Genomic DNA, 17,854 nt, shown 5'->3' with positions numbered 1-17,854 from the left:
GCTTGTTCACAAATTCCTGTATCTGCCCAAGTTATTTTTCCATGTATAACTTCCCAAAAGGCTAAAATTCTATCCTCCACATTCACATGTCTAAATGTCTGAATATGTATCCTACATAATCCTAAGTGGCTAAAACGTAGTCTTGAATAAAGGAGGAAATTGAATAAATGACATTTAAATATCAGGATTACAGGTGATAGACTTCAGAAAATCCAAACAACTTCAAGATGCTCTAAAGTCATAGATTAAGAGAAAGAAAAATTTTCACATTGGTGTTGGTTTTTACCTCCAAAAATGTCCTTCTGTAAAGCCCCTTGTGAAAATCCTTCCATTTTATTGTAAGGATTCCAATGAGGTAGAAAATTAAATGTTAATTCCTACTTATATATATCATGGTTGGAATAATAAACAGAATTTTTGTTTTAGGTTCATTTTAACAGTTAAGATCCTGCACAAGAAACAGATTTCCATTTCTCAGGAATAAATCCCAAAGAAGGAAGTAACCCAAGAAAATCTGGGGAGAGACAATCAAGTTCAATTCAATTTTATTCAAATTAACCAATATTTATAATTAGTTACTATGTGGTGGGCACTGTTTTGGGCCCTATGGGGTTACACAAAATAACAATACATGACTTCTGAACATCAAAATTCTAGCACATTATTCAAGATCCATCAGGGTCTTGCCCTTGTAATTCCATAGTGAATTCCTTGAAGTCTATACTTCTGTTTTTTTTTTTTTTTTTTTACTTGTGTGTCTTTGTATATTCATCTGTCACTTGGACCACTGCTTGTCTATCTCTATTCTACCAAAGTCTCACTTGTCATATGGAACCAAGACTCAGGGAGCAATGCTTCCATCAAGCTTTGCCTGCCTCATAAACAACTAAACATTACATGATTTGATAGCCCCCTGGCCTGTTTCCTAAACACTCTATTGTTACCACCTGTATGGCTGTCATATCCCCTAAAGCATGTTGCCCTCACAGCAAGGACCATTTATAGCTTGTTTTTTGTTTATTTTTTGTTTTTCACTCAAACCTTCATGCTTAACAGGTGCTCCATTAAAGTTTAATGGCTTTAGTGGTTAGAACAGAAACTATTTCAAATAAAGGCAATCAACATTGAAGACTTTATTTAAGGTTTCTCTTATTTTCCATCTCCATTTCCACCCCTCATGGCAAAATTAATTTAAATAAATTGAACAGACTTTGGGATAAGCTAAAAAAAAAATAAATAAACCTTGGAAGAATAAATAATGCTTAAAGTTAAATCTGAGAAATAATGTAATAAAAGATACTACATATGAGTTGTATAACTTTAACATTATGGCCAGTTAAATATTTAATGTTTATGTAAAATAGACTTTTCTCAATTTTGCCAGTATTGAATCAAACATAAAACAAATACTTAAAGATCAATAATCATAACAATTGATACCTTGACAAACTGGAGGTGCTCCATCCATCTGGAGTCGTTCTCCTAATCTGCATGTCAGAATTGCATTGCCAACCAGAGTAAATCCTGGAAGACACTGATACCTAATAATGTCACCTATTAAAAAAAAAAAAAAGACAGAGGGGGGCTTCAGATGTTTCAATTGTAAAATCTGTAAATATTGCAGAATATTTTTTCTTTCAGTCATTTTCAATTGGTATAAAATTCTATTAGTTATAAGCAGGGATAATATTAAAAATATTGAACTACAACTACTTCATAGATACTGACCAATCAGAACTAAAGCCAAGAGTAAATTAGATCTTACTACAGTAAGATCTAACTGGTATGTATCAGTTGGATATAAGCAATAGTGGTAAGGAAACAATCTAGTTGGTATAATTAAGATATTCATTAAAAATATATCAATATATAATATATATATAATATATATATAAAATATATCAATATAGAGAGAATTTCCAACCTAGTTTTAAAGGACTTTATTATCAAACTGAGCATAATCCACCACTTGTTTTCAAAGATATGGAAATAAAGCATATCTTCTAATATACCCTATATATTCTTCATTGTATGTTTTAGGCTTAAGCCTGAGTTCAAAGAACATCAGTGTGTCTGAAAAGGCAACAAAATAATAATTTGGAAGAAACCACTAGAATATAGTTATATGGTTCAAATTCCCATACTGGTTTTTCAGTTGTACATCCTAGAGATACAGGATTCTTGCTTTTGCCTATACTCCCTTTTGGTCTTTTCACTGCTGTCCATTCTTAAGAATTCTCAACAATCTCCAACAATCCAGAGAAAGAGGGTCTAAGATAGGTTGCTACTATTCTTTCTGTTTCTTTTTAAGCAAATATCTCTACTAACACTATTTTTTTAAAAAAGAATTTATCGGACTTTACCTATTTCAAATTCATCATCTTCTGTCAAAATTTCAGCATTGGGTACGGGTGGTGGAGGTTGGCACACTCTTAGTTGATAAGCTATAAAAATAGACAATGTGTTTATTCCTTCTGTGAGAAGGTATATATATATTCACATATGTGAAAAAAACACAAAATTATGCAAGGGTTATTTATAAGAATAAAAATAAATGGTATAATTTTATCAAGTTTCAATTATTTATTTTTTAAACATACTACAATATTGAGGGAAAATAAATCATTCCTTAGATACCAAAATATTTTCCCATGGTAAGAATACTTACCTGTAACTTATTTCTCACCCTCATTATATTCCTTCTTGTTATGTGCTTCATCACACCTGTTATTTTTCTCTTTGGTGTGATCGCAATTTGGAATTATATATTCATATTTGTTATGTGCTCAATGCCCATCTTCCCCAAAGTTCATCACAGAATCCCCTTTACCTAGCAAAGTGCCTGGCATATAGTTACAGTTGCAAACAGGTACTCAATGCTTACTCTATTCCAAGAAATATTATAAATACTTTACTTATAATAACTCTATTAGTCCTCACAAAAATGTTATTTATTTTATTACTTAATTTATGATTAGGTCCATAATTAATTATGCCCATTTTATAGAAGAGAAAACTGTTGAAGAGAATTAAAGAATTTGTCTAAATCACACAGCTATAATGTGACAAAACTGGGATTTGAACTTAGGAGTTCTGACTCCAGAGCCTTCTCACACATGCTATATTAATATATTCATGAAATATCTGTTTGTTAAATTTCATGTTTCTAATAATCTACATCACTTGAATAGGTCAACCTCATTACATTAGAAAGATTCCTATTTGGCATAATTTAAAGGCCATCAAAAAAATAAAAGCCCTTTATGAATCTGAGCATCATGACTACTAGCCCCACCTGATATCTATATCACAATCATTTGCTTGATTAAAGTCTTATTTTTACTAAGATTTTTTTAAAATGTAATATAATCTTGTTCAGTCAAGAAACACACTCGATTACTATTATAACATTTGAAAAAAAGTGTGTTTCATATGCTTAATTTTATTACTTAAACTCAGGAGTTAAATTATGTATCTCAATGACCCAATAAAGAAACTGACACACAACTCTTACAGGGTTGAGCCAGGACTCCAGCCTCTGTCCTCTAACTCTAAAGCCCATACTTTCAATATTGCCCCTATCACGAGAAAATTATGAGAGTACTGAGGAACATCAACTGGACCACTTAAAGAAAACTCCTATAAAAGGAGATGGATAAAATACATTTTAAAGAATGAGTAAAATTTTCCAGTTCTGAAAGGTAATCATGTGCATAAGAGCATTTCAGATGGAGGAGAAAACGTGAGCAAAAAGTTGGGCATTGGTTCATCATCATGTAACAAAAAGCCATTTATAAGAGGTCAGTAGGCTAATACACCTCCAGGTTACTAAGGACAGAAAAAGGATGAAAATTTGTCAAAATGTAGCTGAAGAGGAATGAATCAAGGAAAATTTTTGTTTCAGTTTCCTGCTGTAAATTGTTGTATGTCTCTTCAAACATCTTCCTTCTAGTACTTCAACCTTTTTATAAAATAAACGCACTTGCTGTGCAATGATGATAATTTGCAAGTAAAACACTGCTCTACACAGAAGGGTTACCACTAGTGAAAAGACTCGCTGGGAAAGAAGCCTAGGACAGAAAAGTGTAACCTGGATTTTTGAGAAAAAATTTTAGAGTAACATTAGGAATTTTGAAAATCATTTTCCTGAACTTAGACCTTAAAAGGGGTACAATAACCAAGATAAACGGTAATTGTAATAAATGCCAAAGAGGTAGGAGAAAGGGGATAGGAAGATACACAGAGCCTGCCATAGAGAAATCCTTAGGAGACTATGCTGAGAACAGTTGAACTATGTAAATCTGACTATAATGTAAAGGAGAAGGAAATATTTAAAGAAACCCCTTTGCATCTGTTTTTCTTTTGACTCTCAAAAACAAAGTCCTACAAAAAATCAAATCATAAACAGCTATCAACAAATCTGTTCTCAATCTTCATCAACTTCTATTGGTTTGTTCACTAAAATAAGTCTAAAATGTGTCCAGTGTCTTTCCATTCTTTCTGCCAACATCTCAGTGTAGAGCTCTGTCATTTAGTACCTACTGTACTGAGTTGAATAGTACCCAACAAAATTTATGTCTTTCTTGGAACCTTAGAATGTTATTTGGAAATAAGGTTGTTGCAGATGTAATGAGTTAATTTGAGGTCATACTGAATTAAGGTAGGCCTTTAAACCACTGTGACTGCTGTCATTATAAGAAGAGAGGAGACAGACATTTTGTTGTTTATTAAATACATATTATTGAGGGCCTAGTGTGTGTCAGACACCATGTAATAGGCGCTGGGAAGGTGATCAGGAACAAAGCAGACACAACCTTGCATTTACAGGCACTAGTTGTCAGTGAGAAAGATATTAATCAAATTATCTTATTAATGAGTAGAAATTACTTATGAGTTGAAACAAGGTGTGTGTGTGTGTGTGTGCACACGCCCATGCATCCACAAGTATGTGTGTTGGGGAGAGGGATGACACATAGAAGAATAACCCAGGCAGAGGAATCAGCAAGTGTGAACCAGCAAAGAGGAAGGCTGGGGTAGGGGGTTGAAGAGGGTGGGAGTGGAGGGGCTTGGGTGAGAGAGTGCTGGGCAGAGTGAGAAGGGATAAGAAAGACTGGTAAACTGGGGCTAAGTCCCCCAGGAGGGTATGGGCCATGCTCGGGATTTATTTATTGTAATCTTAAGAAAATGGCAGGCCTGTGAAGAGTTTTACATCCAGGAGGAATGTGATCAGATTTCTCCTTTAAAAAAATAACTCTGGCCACAGTGGGAAAAATAAACACAATTGGAAAAGAACAAAGGTGAATATCCAGAGACCCCCTAAAGAGTCTATACTGCAGCGGGTATTGAATAAACAATTGTTGATTGGATCTAAAAAAACTCACAAGTGTCCTCAAATGACTTGACATTAAATTAAAAGTCTTGATTATGTTCTCCAAGGGCCTCTAACTTTGTTTAATTAACTTCAGCCCCATCTATTAACCAGTTTATAATTTTAGCTGCAAATGTAGAGAGTTCCTCTCCTCCACTTAAAACTCAAGTACCCCTGATGTGTTATGTCACCTATGATTCCATTCACTCCTCATAAAAAACATTAAACCACATCTCTGTACTTTCTCATAATAAACTTTGAAAAGTCAAACCTGTCTACAACCTAACCTTTACTGTAGTCTCTTCTATCGCCTAATCAACATAGCTCTCAAATGGATGACAGTGTAACATCTGATGACATGTCTAACACTATATTCTATAGAATTTTATTCTTATCTGTCTTGCTTTCTTGAAACCTATCTTCTTGTCTCTTTTATAATTTTGTCCTCAGATGGCTAAAATAGAGACATCGTCACTGATCACGTTAGCCAGAGTTAACCTCTTGCAGTTACTCTGTTTCACATCTATTTGCCCTCTGGCAATTTTAACAATCTGTAAGAATTGTTTGCTGCCCATTTTCTTGCACTAGAATATAAACTGCGTGAGAGCAGGGACTTTTCATTATCTTATTAACAGCTAACTCCTCAGGTCATAATGCAGTACCTGACATACCAGTGGTCAGTAAATATTTTCTGAGTAACTGAATGCTAGAACAATGAATGAATGAATGATGAATGAGCAAAACATACATATTAAATAAATCCTTACCATATTGAGTGTGGACTCAATCCAGACTCTCTGGGTTTAAATCCTGTTTCTAATGCTGACAAGTTGGGAAATCTATGGCAAGTTACTTAACCTTGACCTCACTTTCCTAATTTGTAAATAGTAATGATAATAGTAATGATAATAGTAATAACTTTATGCCAACCTGAAGGGTGATTACAAGGATCAAAATGTTTATATATGCAAAGCTTGGCACATAGTAAGTACTCTACAAGGGTAAGTTCTTGTAGTAAATTGGGAGTTCAATTCCTTCCACATATTTGGTGTTCACAGATGAGTAAGAACATTTGGTAAAATATACTTTTTGTTCTTTCCAAGTTTCGCTTTTTATTTATGAAAAACATTTTGATTTGGCAATTACTGAAATCATTATAAGCAGTTTAGGCATATTATCTTGGCTGGTAGGAGCAGGGTGTATAAGGCAATGGTTCGAGGTATGATAAATCAGGTATGATGTAACTGGAGAATTCAACAGTGCAGCTCTGATTTTTCTGAAGATGTTTCTATCAAACCAATCAACATCACTGGGAAAAAATATATATTATCCAGTTTGTGTTGGAGAGTAAATACTTGTGTGCACAGGGCAGGCTGATCTAGTTTTTATTCTGAAAGCAGACTGCCTATGTTCTAATCTTGGCTCTGCTACTTGTTAACTCTATGACCTTAGGTAAACTGCTCAGACTCTGTGCTTCAGTTTTCTCAACTGCAAAATAAACATAAAGCTAAGATTGAGTTAATATATTGTCAAGTGCTTAGAACTGTGCCAGACACATATTATGATTTCAAAGAGACAGTGCATTCCCTGTTTGGCAAAGGTTAACAGGAGCATGTCTGCTTTGATTATGGTTATGCCCTGGACACATATAATCTCAATCGAACATGACTTTACTTACAACCCTGATGTCATGCAAAGGGCTAGTACTCATGTGATTTCCCAGGACACATCAAACTATCCATTTTGTTTCTATTGTGATTTAAGCTGTATATTTGAAAATGCTGAGATTCCTTATTTGTTTTACACTGATGAACATTACACTATAATAGAAAGTTATTGGCTTCAGCAACTCATTCTATAGTCATGCATATTGTTGTATGTGCCTTGGTCTTACAGCTGCTAGTACAGTGCTCTGGAAAACATATTCAATAAATATTAACTAATAACTAATTGAATTAAAGCAATATCGCATCCTTTATAATATGCTTTGGTTACTCTGGAAGAAAATAAACAGGTCTAGGATGAATACCCAATATTGCATGGCTTAGTACCATAGATTGTTTGAGCTGGAAGTTACCTTATAAATCACTTAGTCTGCTTTTTTTATTTTTTAGGGAGTGGAAGGAGGAAAAAAAAGGCCCTAGAGAAGTGAAGTGAGGTACACAAGGCCACACATCCAGTTACAGGTAGAACATATATTTGAGTCCATGCTTTTCATGATTATTCTATTTAGAAGCACCTATACAGTTACGACTGTTAATGAAAAAGCTGTATAACAGATATTTACACATTTAAATATACCTTTGACTTAAATCTGTGTTCTTTTTAGAAGAATCATTTTAATCAACATGCCATTCAGCTTGAAACCACCATTTACTATTTAATAGTTACATGAGGGCATCATATTCTATATGTCAGTATCTTTTTTTTTTTTAATGTAGGCTCCACACTCAGCATGGAGCCCAATGCCAGGCTTGAATTCACAACCCTGAGATCAAGAGTCAGATGCTTAACCAACTGAGCCACCCAGGCTTCCCTATATGTCAGTATCTTTTGAGGATGACTAGTGCTTAAATAGCACCATGTTTTGGTTCAAATGTGTACAGATCTCTGGATCCTGGTCCAACAAATTTTCTTCTTGAAATTGCTTTAGAGTTTAATTCTGGCAATATTTTTTGGTTATTTTTAATTTCTTATTTTCTTTGCAATGAAACATCCAATCCAATTCCAGAAAAGAATGCTCTATTTATCTACTCCAGTTCAACTGAGCTATTAAAGGCTTCTTCAAAAAAGACAACATAGAACACTGGCAAATTGCCATTCCTCCTCTAAACCAAAAAAGCTCAAGTACACAACCTTTCTGCCAAGTACCAACACAGTATCTCTTAAAGAGGAAAAAAAATATTTTTAATGTTCCTGTATAAATCCTAAGTGCTCTACAATGACTGATGGTGACTCAGATTAAGTCAAGTATGATAATTTCATGATTTGGGAAAGATTTGGAGGAGGAAAAGCATTGACGATTACATGTTTGTTCAGTTATGTAATTTTGTCAATGTTATTTCAAAAGTTATGTAAAGCAAGTTTAAGTAGCTCCAGTGAAAGAAGAGTTAGTGTTTAAAATAAAAAGCTCCCTGAGTTCTAATTAAGAGAGAAAATTATACAGACTTTTTTTTTTTCCATTTTGGAGAAAATCTGCTAGCAAGTTGACATGAACCATATAGGTAAGTTTCAGCAGTGCTGAAATTACTTACAAATATCACTTTTGCTCCATTAATATTATATAGTCAGTTTCTTTCTCTGCCTATATAAGGGAGAATCTTAGCAACCAAGAGCAAATGACTCATCCCCAGATTTAGAGTTGAGACCAAGAAATTCCCCATCATGAGAAAAGGATCAACAAGAAGTCACTCTTGGTATTTCCCCAGAGATGTAATAAAAGAAGTATAGTAAACAAAACTATTGGGAAATCTCCTGAATTATCCATTAAAAAGTTTCAGTATCTGCTGCATGAATTCACTTCCCAGTATTCAGATAGCTCATTGAAATTATCTTGCTTTAGTACTGAGCTCACTAAAATCTGAAAAATTATATGCCAAGGTTGGGTAATCTCGCACATCAGTAGATAACAGATACATCAGCAATATCATTTGACCTCTGTCAGTCTCTGTTTTCCTTTCTCTCCTCACCACCATAGTTTGGTTTGCTTTTGGTTGTAAAGGAACATGCTATAGCTATCTTTAACTATCATAAACTACTCTGTGTACTGAAAAGAAAGGAAAAGAAAAGAAAAGAAAAGAAAAGAAAAGAAAAGAAAAGAAAAGAAAAGAAAAGAACACAAAGACAGCTCATGTGTGTTCTCAGCTTAGAATTGGCCTGGCTCTAACTGATAGGCTGTGATTTTCTACTGTTGACCATAAACAATTTCACTAACAACTAGAATCAGACATGATAACTCTTTGACCTCGTTGGAACAAGACAAAAAGAAGACCTTTCCATAATTATGTCTGAGCACAATAAAAACCAAGAACACTGTCCAAACTGCCAAAATGACCAAGACTCTTCCATCTCAGCTAACAAGAGCAAATGTTGCTTCCATACCAATTATTGTTCCAGGCATGTTCCATTCTTTCCACCTTCTAGAAAAAAAAAAAGTATTAAGATACCCAATTATAGGGGCACCTGGGTGGCTCAGTCGGTTCAGTGTCTGCCTTCAGCTCAGGTCATGATCCCAGGGCCCTGGGTCCAGTCCCGAATCGGGCTCCTTGCTCAGCAGGGAGCCTGCTTCTCCCTCTCCCTCTGACTGCCATTCCCCCTGCTTGAGCTCTCTCTTTCTGTCAAATAAATAAACAAAATCTTTAAAAAAAAAAAAAAAAAAGATACCCAGTTCTAGAACTGCTCCAATTTTGTAACAACACCCAGCCTAGAAATACAGCATGCTTCCTTGAACCTTTCCAGAACTATCTTGCACAGCCCAAATCCTATAACAAGGCTCTCCTAATACCCTCATACTGGATGCCACAGGGTTCCTCATGGTGTGTTGTCTCACTCATTATGGTGAACAAATAAAACCCAATTTTGTTTAACTGAAAGGTGTTCCTGATGGACTTTGGTTGGAGGGGACTGACAGTAAGACATTGTACAAAAAAAAAAAATGCCATAACGTATGAATGGATGTGCACATGGAGCCAAATGTCAAAATATAGTAAGTAATTTTGGAATGATTTTAGTCATTTTAGTAATCACTAGTCATTTAAGTGATAGGAAATGGTATTATCTTTTCCTCATAACAGTTTCACCAGTTTGTTTTTTTAGTTTCTTCCCCACATTTTATATATATATATATATATATATATATATATATATATATATATATATATATTGTATGATGTCCATACCCTCTATGCTCTCTAGATATCAAACAATGAAACACTTTATGAGTTCCATGCTCTATCTACTGATAAATGAAAGGAGGTCAGGTCTTTAGGTTGTGTGAGGCAAAGGGGTCACACAGTTCAAAGCAACGGTGATTTATGTCTTATATAAAATGTGTCCTTATATCTGCAGCAGTCTCTTTTAGGATGAGACTTTGTGGAGTTAAATATACTTTCCCTAAATACAGCATTTACTGTAAAGGCAAAATAAACTTAAAAGATGACCTAAAAGATATTACAGGCCTTTTAAACACATTTCTTAAAAATAATCTGGAAGTCAATATGTAATCAACTCATTCTTTCATAGAAGATGTGCCAATGGATAAACATTGGAAAACAATGGATAATATAAATTACGCTTACTAAGAGAGTCTTCTGTATATAAATTGAAGTTCTCTAATATTCTGATATTAGAAAAAGCGGTGCCCTGGATAATAGATTTAAAAATGAAAATGATACTTTGTTTTAAATGAGTAAATATATAATCTTGTTATGCTATAGTCTCCTAGTTGTTTTGGTTGCCATAAGTCAGACCCCCAATAAAAATTATCTTCTTTTCACACAGTGACCTTACCACATGTTGGAAACCACAAAGAACATACTAAATTGCAATGAACCTACATATTGTTGTAAACTTGTAGGTCACGAAGAAGAGAAGCACCACAAAGTTTGAAGTTCTAAGTTTTAATTAGGAGGGGTATTTTCTAGAAAATGAGATGACTTATCATCTTGCTAAAAATTAAAATCATTTTGCCGAATTCTTAAGGAAAAATTAGATTTCCAGGCCATTAAATATAATCTATGTGTTCGACAATACCAGCTTGGGACATTGCGTGGCATCCAGTAAGAACTCTCTATATTTTAGCTATTATTATTGCCAGTATTGTTGTCATTATTTAAAAAGAGGTCATTCTATGGAGTTGGATGGACCTATTTTGAATTCGAGGCAGCTCTTCTTTTTATTAGTTCTCTAGCTTTATGTAGGTTAATTTTTTTTCTTTCAATTCTTTCATTATTAAAATGGGGATAATAATACTTATCTTGCAGAGCTATTACAAAAATTAGCAATAATACATGAAAAGTAGCTAGCAGAGTACCCAGCATATTAAGTTTTCAGTAAATGGTAGTTATCACTATTCTAGGGTTTGCAAAAACAATGCAGTTAAGACAGGTTTTGTGTAATTTACTTTTAGGAAGTCACTGATTAGGACTGAATATTGTTAATATTTATTATAAGCCAAATCCATCTTAACTCTATAGCAGATACCAAGAAAATTTAGCTCTTACCTTAGGAAATTACAATTCCAGCAATACAGAGAGAGACAAAAACATTTTCTTAGATAAAAAAGAAGTATGATATCTGAGATAAAGTGTCTCAACATTTACACCTGTCCTATTTTTTCATTGCATAGAACTTTCATTTTTCAAAGCTTTTTATGAACGCTATTTTTGATCATGAAAGGCTTTATGAAGGAGATGTTTTATAAAAGACAGATGGCTGGCTGGATCTCATAAAGGAAGTCAGGTTAGGAGAAAAGAAACACATTTTTTTTCTCTTTTCAAATATATTAAAAATACATTAATAAATAAAACCTAAATGATCAGTGTGACCTTTAAGAAAGTATGTGAAAAGATTGATCTGTCAAATTTATAAAATAAATACACAAGTCCTAAGAAAACCGCTTCTGACTTACAATAGGGCATAAGACAAGGACCTATTAAATCAGTAACAGATTTTAAAGAAAACTGAGTTGGGGAGTAAACCACTGTAAGTTTAGGTATACTTACTCAGCTTAACATTAAGTGTTAAATAGTGCATTGCCTTCTGGTTTACTTTTTTTGTTGTTTCTGTGAAGGGAAATGCATGCATGTACCTGGTCATAAAATAATCTTTGTAGAAGTTGTAAGTAATACAGATCAAATAAAATCAATTAAACAGCTTTTTTTTAAAAAAAATGATTTTGAACTCACTCTTTCCATTGTAACATAATTAATCAGTCAGTAATATGAACATAAAAAGGTTAAGAAGCATAAATATGATCTGTGTCCTCAAAAAAGTACTCACTATTATTAAACTCACAAGACTTACAAAACAATACACCATGCTGTAATAAGTTCTCAAAAGTTTGGTAAGAGAATGTGCAATCATAGAGAAGATGGTTGTGATCCCTATGAGCTCAGATTGCCAAGAAATGGAGGATATGGGACTTAAGAGGGGGAGACAAAAAGAACTGAAGATGAGTAGGAAATCATTTGAGAATGGAAGTTCAAGAGGCAGCGCAAGAACCAATCTGACTGGAAGTCAGAGTAAGCGCTGGGGAGTTAAGATTCATTGAACTGGATTACAGGGTAGCTTTAAATTTGATTTAATGTAGGCATCCCGCAATCTTGAAAAGGAGAGTCAGAATGAAAGCAGTGCTTAAGGAAAATTATCCTACTAAGGCTGGTGGAATATAAGACACCTGTCAATTTTTAACATTAGCTCTGGCTACATCCTCAAATTTCAAGGTTATTTTAAGGTTTAGGTAAAATTCCCAGGGATGTTGATTCAAATGCTAGGCTTTTCTAGGCTCTGGCAATTGTGAGCCTTTTTATGAAATTGAAAGTATAAACATAAATAAAGATCAGCCCTCTACTGGAAAATCAAAAATGTGAGATAAGACAAGGTCAGGAAAGGAAGATTTACTAAACATCTACACTGCCAGAATCTATGGTAACTGTATTTTATCCATTGCCTCCAGTTTTCCTAACATCTCTGCAATGTAATGCTGATAATAGTAATAACGACAGCACTTACTTGGTTTGAGCTCTACAAAACTGCCAATATTCAGCATTTTTTGACCAATTATTTAATATAGTTCAACCTAATATATTGCTGTAATTGGAGTTATTTCTCTATATATAGTCTCTCATGAAGGCTGTCAGCAATCCCACCATGCTGTTTTACAACTGAAGAAAGCAGAAGCGAAAGAGTAACTTGTCCAAGGTCAATGGGAAAACAAAGTGCTAAATAAGTATTTGATCTTCCTTTCTAAGCTAATTCCTTTGTATTATATGTGGCTCAAAAATTATTATAAATATCAGGTGAAACATATTTTGGAATGATAATATATGGATATACATTCACATAAATGTCTATGTAAATCCACTTCATATTTTGTGGGTGACATTCTGTCATCCTTATATTTTCTATATGAACACACACACACACACACACACACACACACATCTTTTTCTTTGGCAATATTTCTCCTTTGAAATGTTTCCAAAGTTTTATAAGAATTTTATGTTCTTTATAAGGTTATTCTACAGATATTTAGCGTTCATCAATGAATAGTCCCTTCTTTATCACTTGTTCAGGCAGGACACAAAATAATAAAAATTTATGCAGGAATCCATGAAGAGAAAAAATGTACAAAATAGAGTTCAGCAATAAATTCCTCCTTTGGTCTTGACTATTACTTAGTGTATTGGCTCCTGGGTTATGATTATCTATCAAGGTAATAAAGTTAGAGTTGTAGCTTTAGACTGTATCCACATACTGTCAGCATCACCAACCAAGTCAGTTAAAAAAAAAAAGACAAATGAGTTATTAAAAAAAAATAAACAGCCTGAATAAAAATGATCTCACTGAATGCCTCACTTCCTAATCGGCTATGCCACAGTGTGCATGAGGTTCTGACAGCTGTGGGACTCTAAAGAAACACAAATTGGTAAGTGCTGAGATTAAGCAAACAAATATTTTCTGTCTATTCTCTATTTCTAGACCTGATGTGCTTTAAATGTCTAAATGCTTTTAAGTATAACCATACTTGACTTAACATATTTTTCATGGAATATAAGCTTTGAGTATCAAAGTTTTTCTTACTTTATATTAAAAAAGATGAAAAATTTGCTTTAGAAAACATCTTTTTTTGATTCAATTAGCCAACATAGAGTACATCATTAGTTTCAGATGTAGAGTTCAGTGATTCATCAGTTGCATATAACACCCGGTGCTCATCACATCACGTGCTCTCCTTAATACCCATCACCCAGTTACACCCATCCCCCCACCCCCTCCCCTCTGGCAACCCTCAGTTTGTTTCCCATAGTTAAGAGTCTCTTATGGCTTGCCTCCCTCTCTGATTTCTTTCCATTCCGTTTTCCCTCACTTCCCCTATGATCCTCTGCGCTGTTTCTTATATTCCACACATGAGTGAAACAATATGATAATTGTCTTTCTCTGAATGACTTATTAAATTGTATATTAATGTAATGGGACAAAGCACATGTTCATCTTCCAAATTTTCATATAACTTTTGTGAATTTCAGATAGTAGCTTACTGATCCTGTGAAATACACATAGAATTGGTCTCACAATGTCATATGAAGCAGGATGTGTTTTATGGAACTATGGTCATAACAGAGAAAGGATATATCATTAGGAATAAACATTTTCTTATTTATAATGGAATATAATCAATTTGAGATAAGGGGAAATTTTTTAAAAAGCTCTGTGAACCATCTGAATGTTCTTTGAATAGGTTAATGTTATGAAGAGAGGACCCAGAATAATTCTGTAAAATGAATTAAAATTGAAACTCTTCATAAATTATTTCACAGGAGTAAAAGCTATGAACTTAATGATCTGGAATAGTCACTTAAAAGTGTAAGATTCTAGAATAGATACAGTTTTGAAATTAGAGCATAAATGAATGAGTAATATGATCCAAAGCATAAAGATACTGGATGCTATTTTTAGAAAGATTCACAGCAGGTTGAATAAATTAAACATTTTGTATGAAAAATCTATTGATGTCTCAAAATTACATGCAATAAAATATGAACAGCTGGTTCTCTTTTATTGGTTTCTGCACAAAAATGATTATTTTGAGTAATTACTGACTGATTTATTTCCTATTCCCATTTGCTCACATTTTCATGTCCCTAAACGCTTAGAAGAGGTCATTCTTTGCAAGTAAATGTGTTTTAAAATGATTTTTAAAAAGTGTCAAATTTTAATACCTTTTCAATCATTGGTTAAATATATATTACACTCAATTTTTCCAGGACAATTTTAAATTGAAATAGTGCCAAATAAAATAGAAACTCTTAGATAATACCAACCGTGGTAACTGAGCACAAAAAAGCCACTTGTTGTGAAATCACTGTGAAATTTGATTAGAATCTGATTTGAAGTGCTATAGACTGATTCCAAAGCTGTATTGCCACTGAACTGCCCAATCTGAGGTGAGTTTTGGTCTGGTCCATCCCTATTAGAGAGAGACAGAGCAGGGAGGGGAGAAAGAGAGGTTGAGATTGCTTTTTTTTTTTTTTTTTTAAGATTTTATTTATTTACTTGACAAGAGAGAGACACAGCGAGAGAGGGAACACAAGCAGGGGGAGCAGGAGAGGGAGAAGCAGGCTCCCCGCAGAGCAGGGAGCCCGATGTGGGACTCGATCCCAGAACCCTGGGATCACGATCTGAGCCGAAGGTAGCCGCTTAACCGACTGAGCCACCCAGGCGCCCGAGATTGCTTTTTTTAGAGAGTTTTGCACAAGGTTTTGTAGTAAATATTACATATGAAATGGTAAAGAGGCAATAAATGAAATAACCAATGATTAGGGCCAAATCATACTGGTATATTTATGTTTTTTTAGGTAATGGTATATCTAAAAATGTAAAGTATAAAAATACATCACATATTTACCTAAATGAAATACACCCATATTAGTTATAATCAATTACATTGTCCCTGGTGTTTTGACCACAACCCATATCGTCCCAAACACTTGAGTTTTGCCCTCCTTTTATTTTCTTCAGAACAATCTGGAGAATCATAGACTGTTAAATTTAGAAGGAATCTTAGGACTCATCCAGTAGTTCAGGTAACCAATTGTCAATAATTAATTTAGAGATTTTCTTTATAATATGTTTTTAAATAAAGATGTTTCATTAACAGGATAATTATAATGCAAATATATTTTATAACAAATTATGATGACAGAAATTCAAGCATATTAAATAGTTATGATTTGCACATAGGCTTTTAAATTTCACTGGTTTTATAGAGAACTTACTTACCTTAAACTTACTCTGATACTAATTTCTGATTTTGCACATTAATTTAATATTAAATTTAACATTTTTTTTCACCCACAAAAGCTTTTGCTCTGTTTAGCTGCTTCATGGGCAAATAAGTCAAAACCTTTTTCTCTTGTTTATCTCATTCTACAAAATATATACTGTCACCCTCAGATACTCACACCAATTCAAGTATCAGACGGGATGGCAATTTGTACAGAGGATTGTGATATATTTTCATTCCTACCTCGTTTCATTGTTATATATAGTTGAATCAATCAATAGCAATGGTCCTGGCTTACCATACAGTAATGAAATCATAGATTGGTTCTGTTTGAAGGACAGTAAAATTGATGTAGATTCCATTCCCAGGGGGTACTCTCACAAGCCAAAAACAGTCTTGAAAGTTAGGATATTCATCAGGATACCCAGGAGAATAAATGGTGCCATTCATTGCAGTTATATTTCCTCCACAAAGAGCTACAGAAATGATATAAAAAGCTGTTAAAATAAAATGACAATAAACTGATCATAGAGAAAAAGGCAAAGATTTCTTATCTCTTAAGCAGTATAAAATACATCTATATTATGTTCTTACCTCAGTTAAGGTGTATAAAATTAGGTTGGCAACCATGAACGATATATAGTCTGCTTTTATTTATTTTTCAGTATGAGGTATGCTACGTAGTTATTATTACCTATTCCTAGATTAGTAACTTAGATTTTCTTCTGTTTTTTTTCAATACTTTATCAATACATACACTTTTCAACTTTCACCTTATATCATTACACATATAAAGCATTATAAAAGGTTCAAATCCTTTTTATTAAAAGGATTTTTAGAGAAAATGAGCCCAAATTCAGTAGCAATACCGCATTAGTGGCTTATGTAAGAATGACTATTAAACATAGACCCATGCACCCACCCAGACACACATACAGGAGAAGCTCTAAAGTGTTCATCTACTGTAGTCTCACTTCCAATGGAGAAGGTGAAAATTCCTGCCAATAATGGTAAAATCAGTTATTCATTTTGGAGCCTTAAGGATTTTGATCTGGGTACTAACTATAATTCTCATCTGAAAGAAAGACTATATATTTAGCATGCTATTTGAAGAAGAAGACAAAAAAGAGTGCCAAGACAAGAATTATTAAACACAGATGATATCAACTAAAACATAGCTTCGAGTTAGAAGCATACCTTCACACCTTGGAAGTGGATGATTCCAATTACGACTCACTCCATGAAGGCAAGTGAGAGCTGAATTTCCAATTAGTGTGTATCCAGGGAAACATTCAAATGAAATGGTTTGACCCACAGTAAAATCATTGCCAATTACAAAACCGTTTCGAAACGGGCGTGGATCAGGACAGCTTTGCAACTGATAGGCTGGAAAGGGAAAAAGAAAGATGTTTTACCCTTCTGAATATCAGAAAGACCACAGATAGGTACTATTTGCAACTTGCAAAATAGATGCAGTACTG

General features: G+C 33.8%; 1 protein-coding gene across 6 annotated transcripts in view; it reads right to left on the bottom strand.

Moving 5' to 3' along the window:
* The window catches only part of CSMD3 (CUB and Sushi multiple domains 3), a 1,190,044-nt gene that overhangs the window by 83,887 nt on the left and 1,088,303 nt on the right, over positions 1-17,854 (bottom strand). For all 6 annotated transcript variants that reach the window (XM_078072078.1, XM_078072080.1, XM_078072079.1 and 3 more), the window contains 5 exons: positions 17,571-17,759; positions 16,672-16,849; positions 15,412-15,557; positions 2,364-2,444; positions 1,441-1,554 (listed from right to left, as the gene is read on the bottom strand). In XM_078072078.1, coding sequence (XP_077928204.1) covers positions 1,441-1,554; positions 2,364-2,444; positions 15,412-15,557; positions 16,672-16,849; positions 17,571-17,759 — 708 coding nt within the window. The remainder of the gene's footprint in view (positions 1-1,440; positions 1,555-2,363; positions 2,445-15,411; positions 15,558-16,671; positions 16,850-17,570; positions 17,760-17,854) is intronic.

The sequence above is a fragment of the Halichoerus grypus genome, chromosome 5, assembly GCF_964656455.1.
Source record: "Halichoerus grypus chromosome 5, mHalGry1.hap1.1, whole genome shotgun sequence".
Classification (NCBI taxonomy): domain Eukaryota; kingdom Metazoa; phylum Chordata; class Mammalia; order Carnivora; family Phocidae; genus Halichoerus; species Halichoerus grypus.
This window is presented reverse-complemented; position numbering and strand designations above follow the sequence as displayed.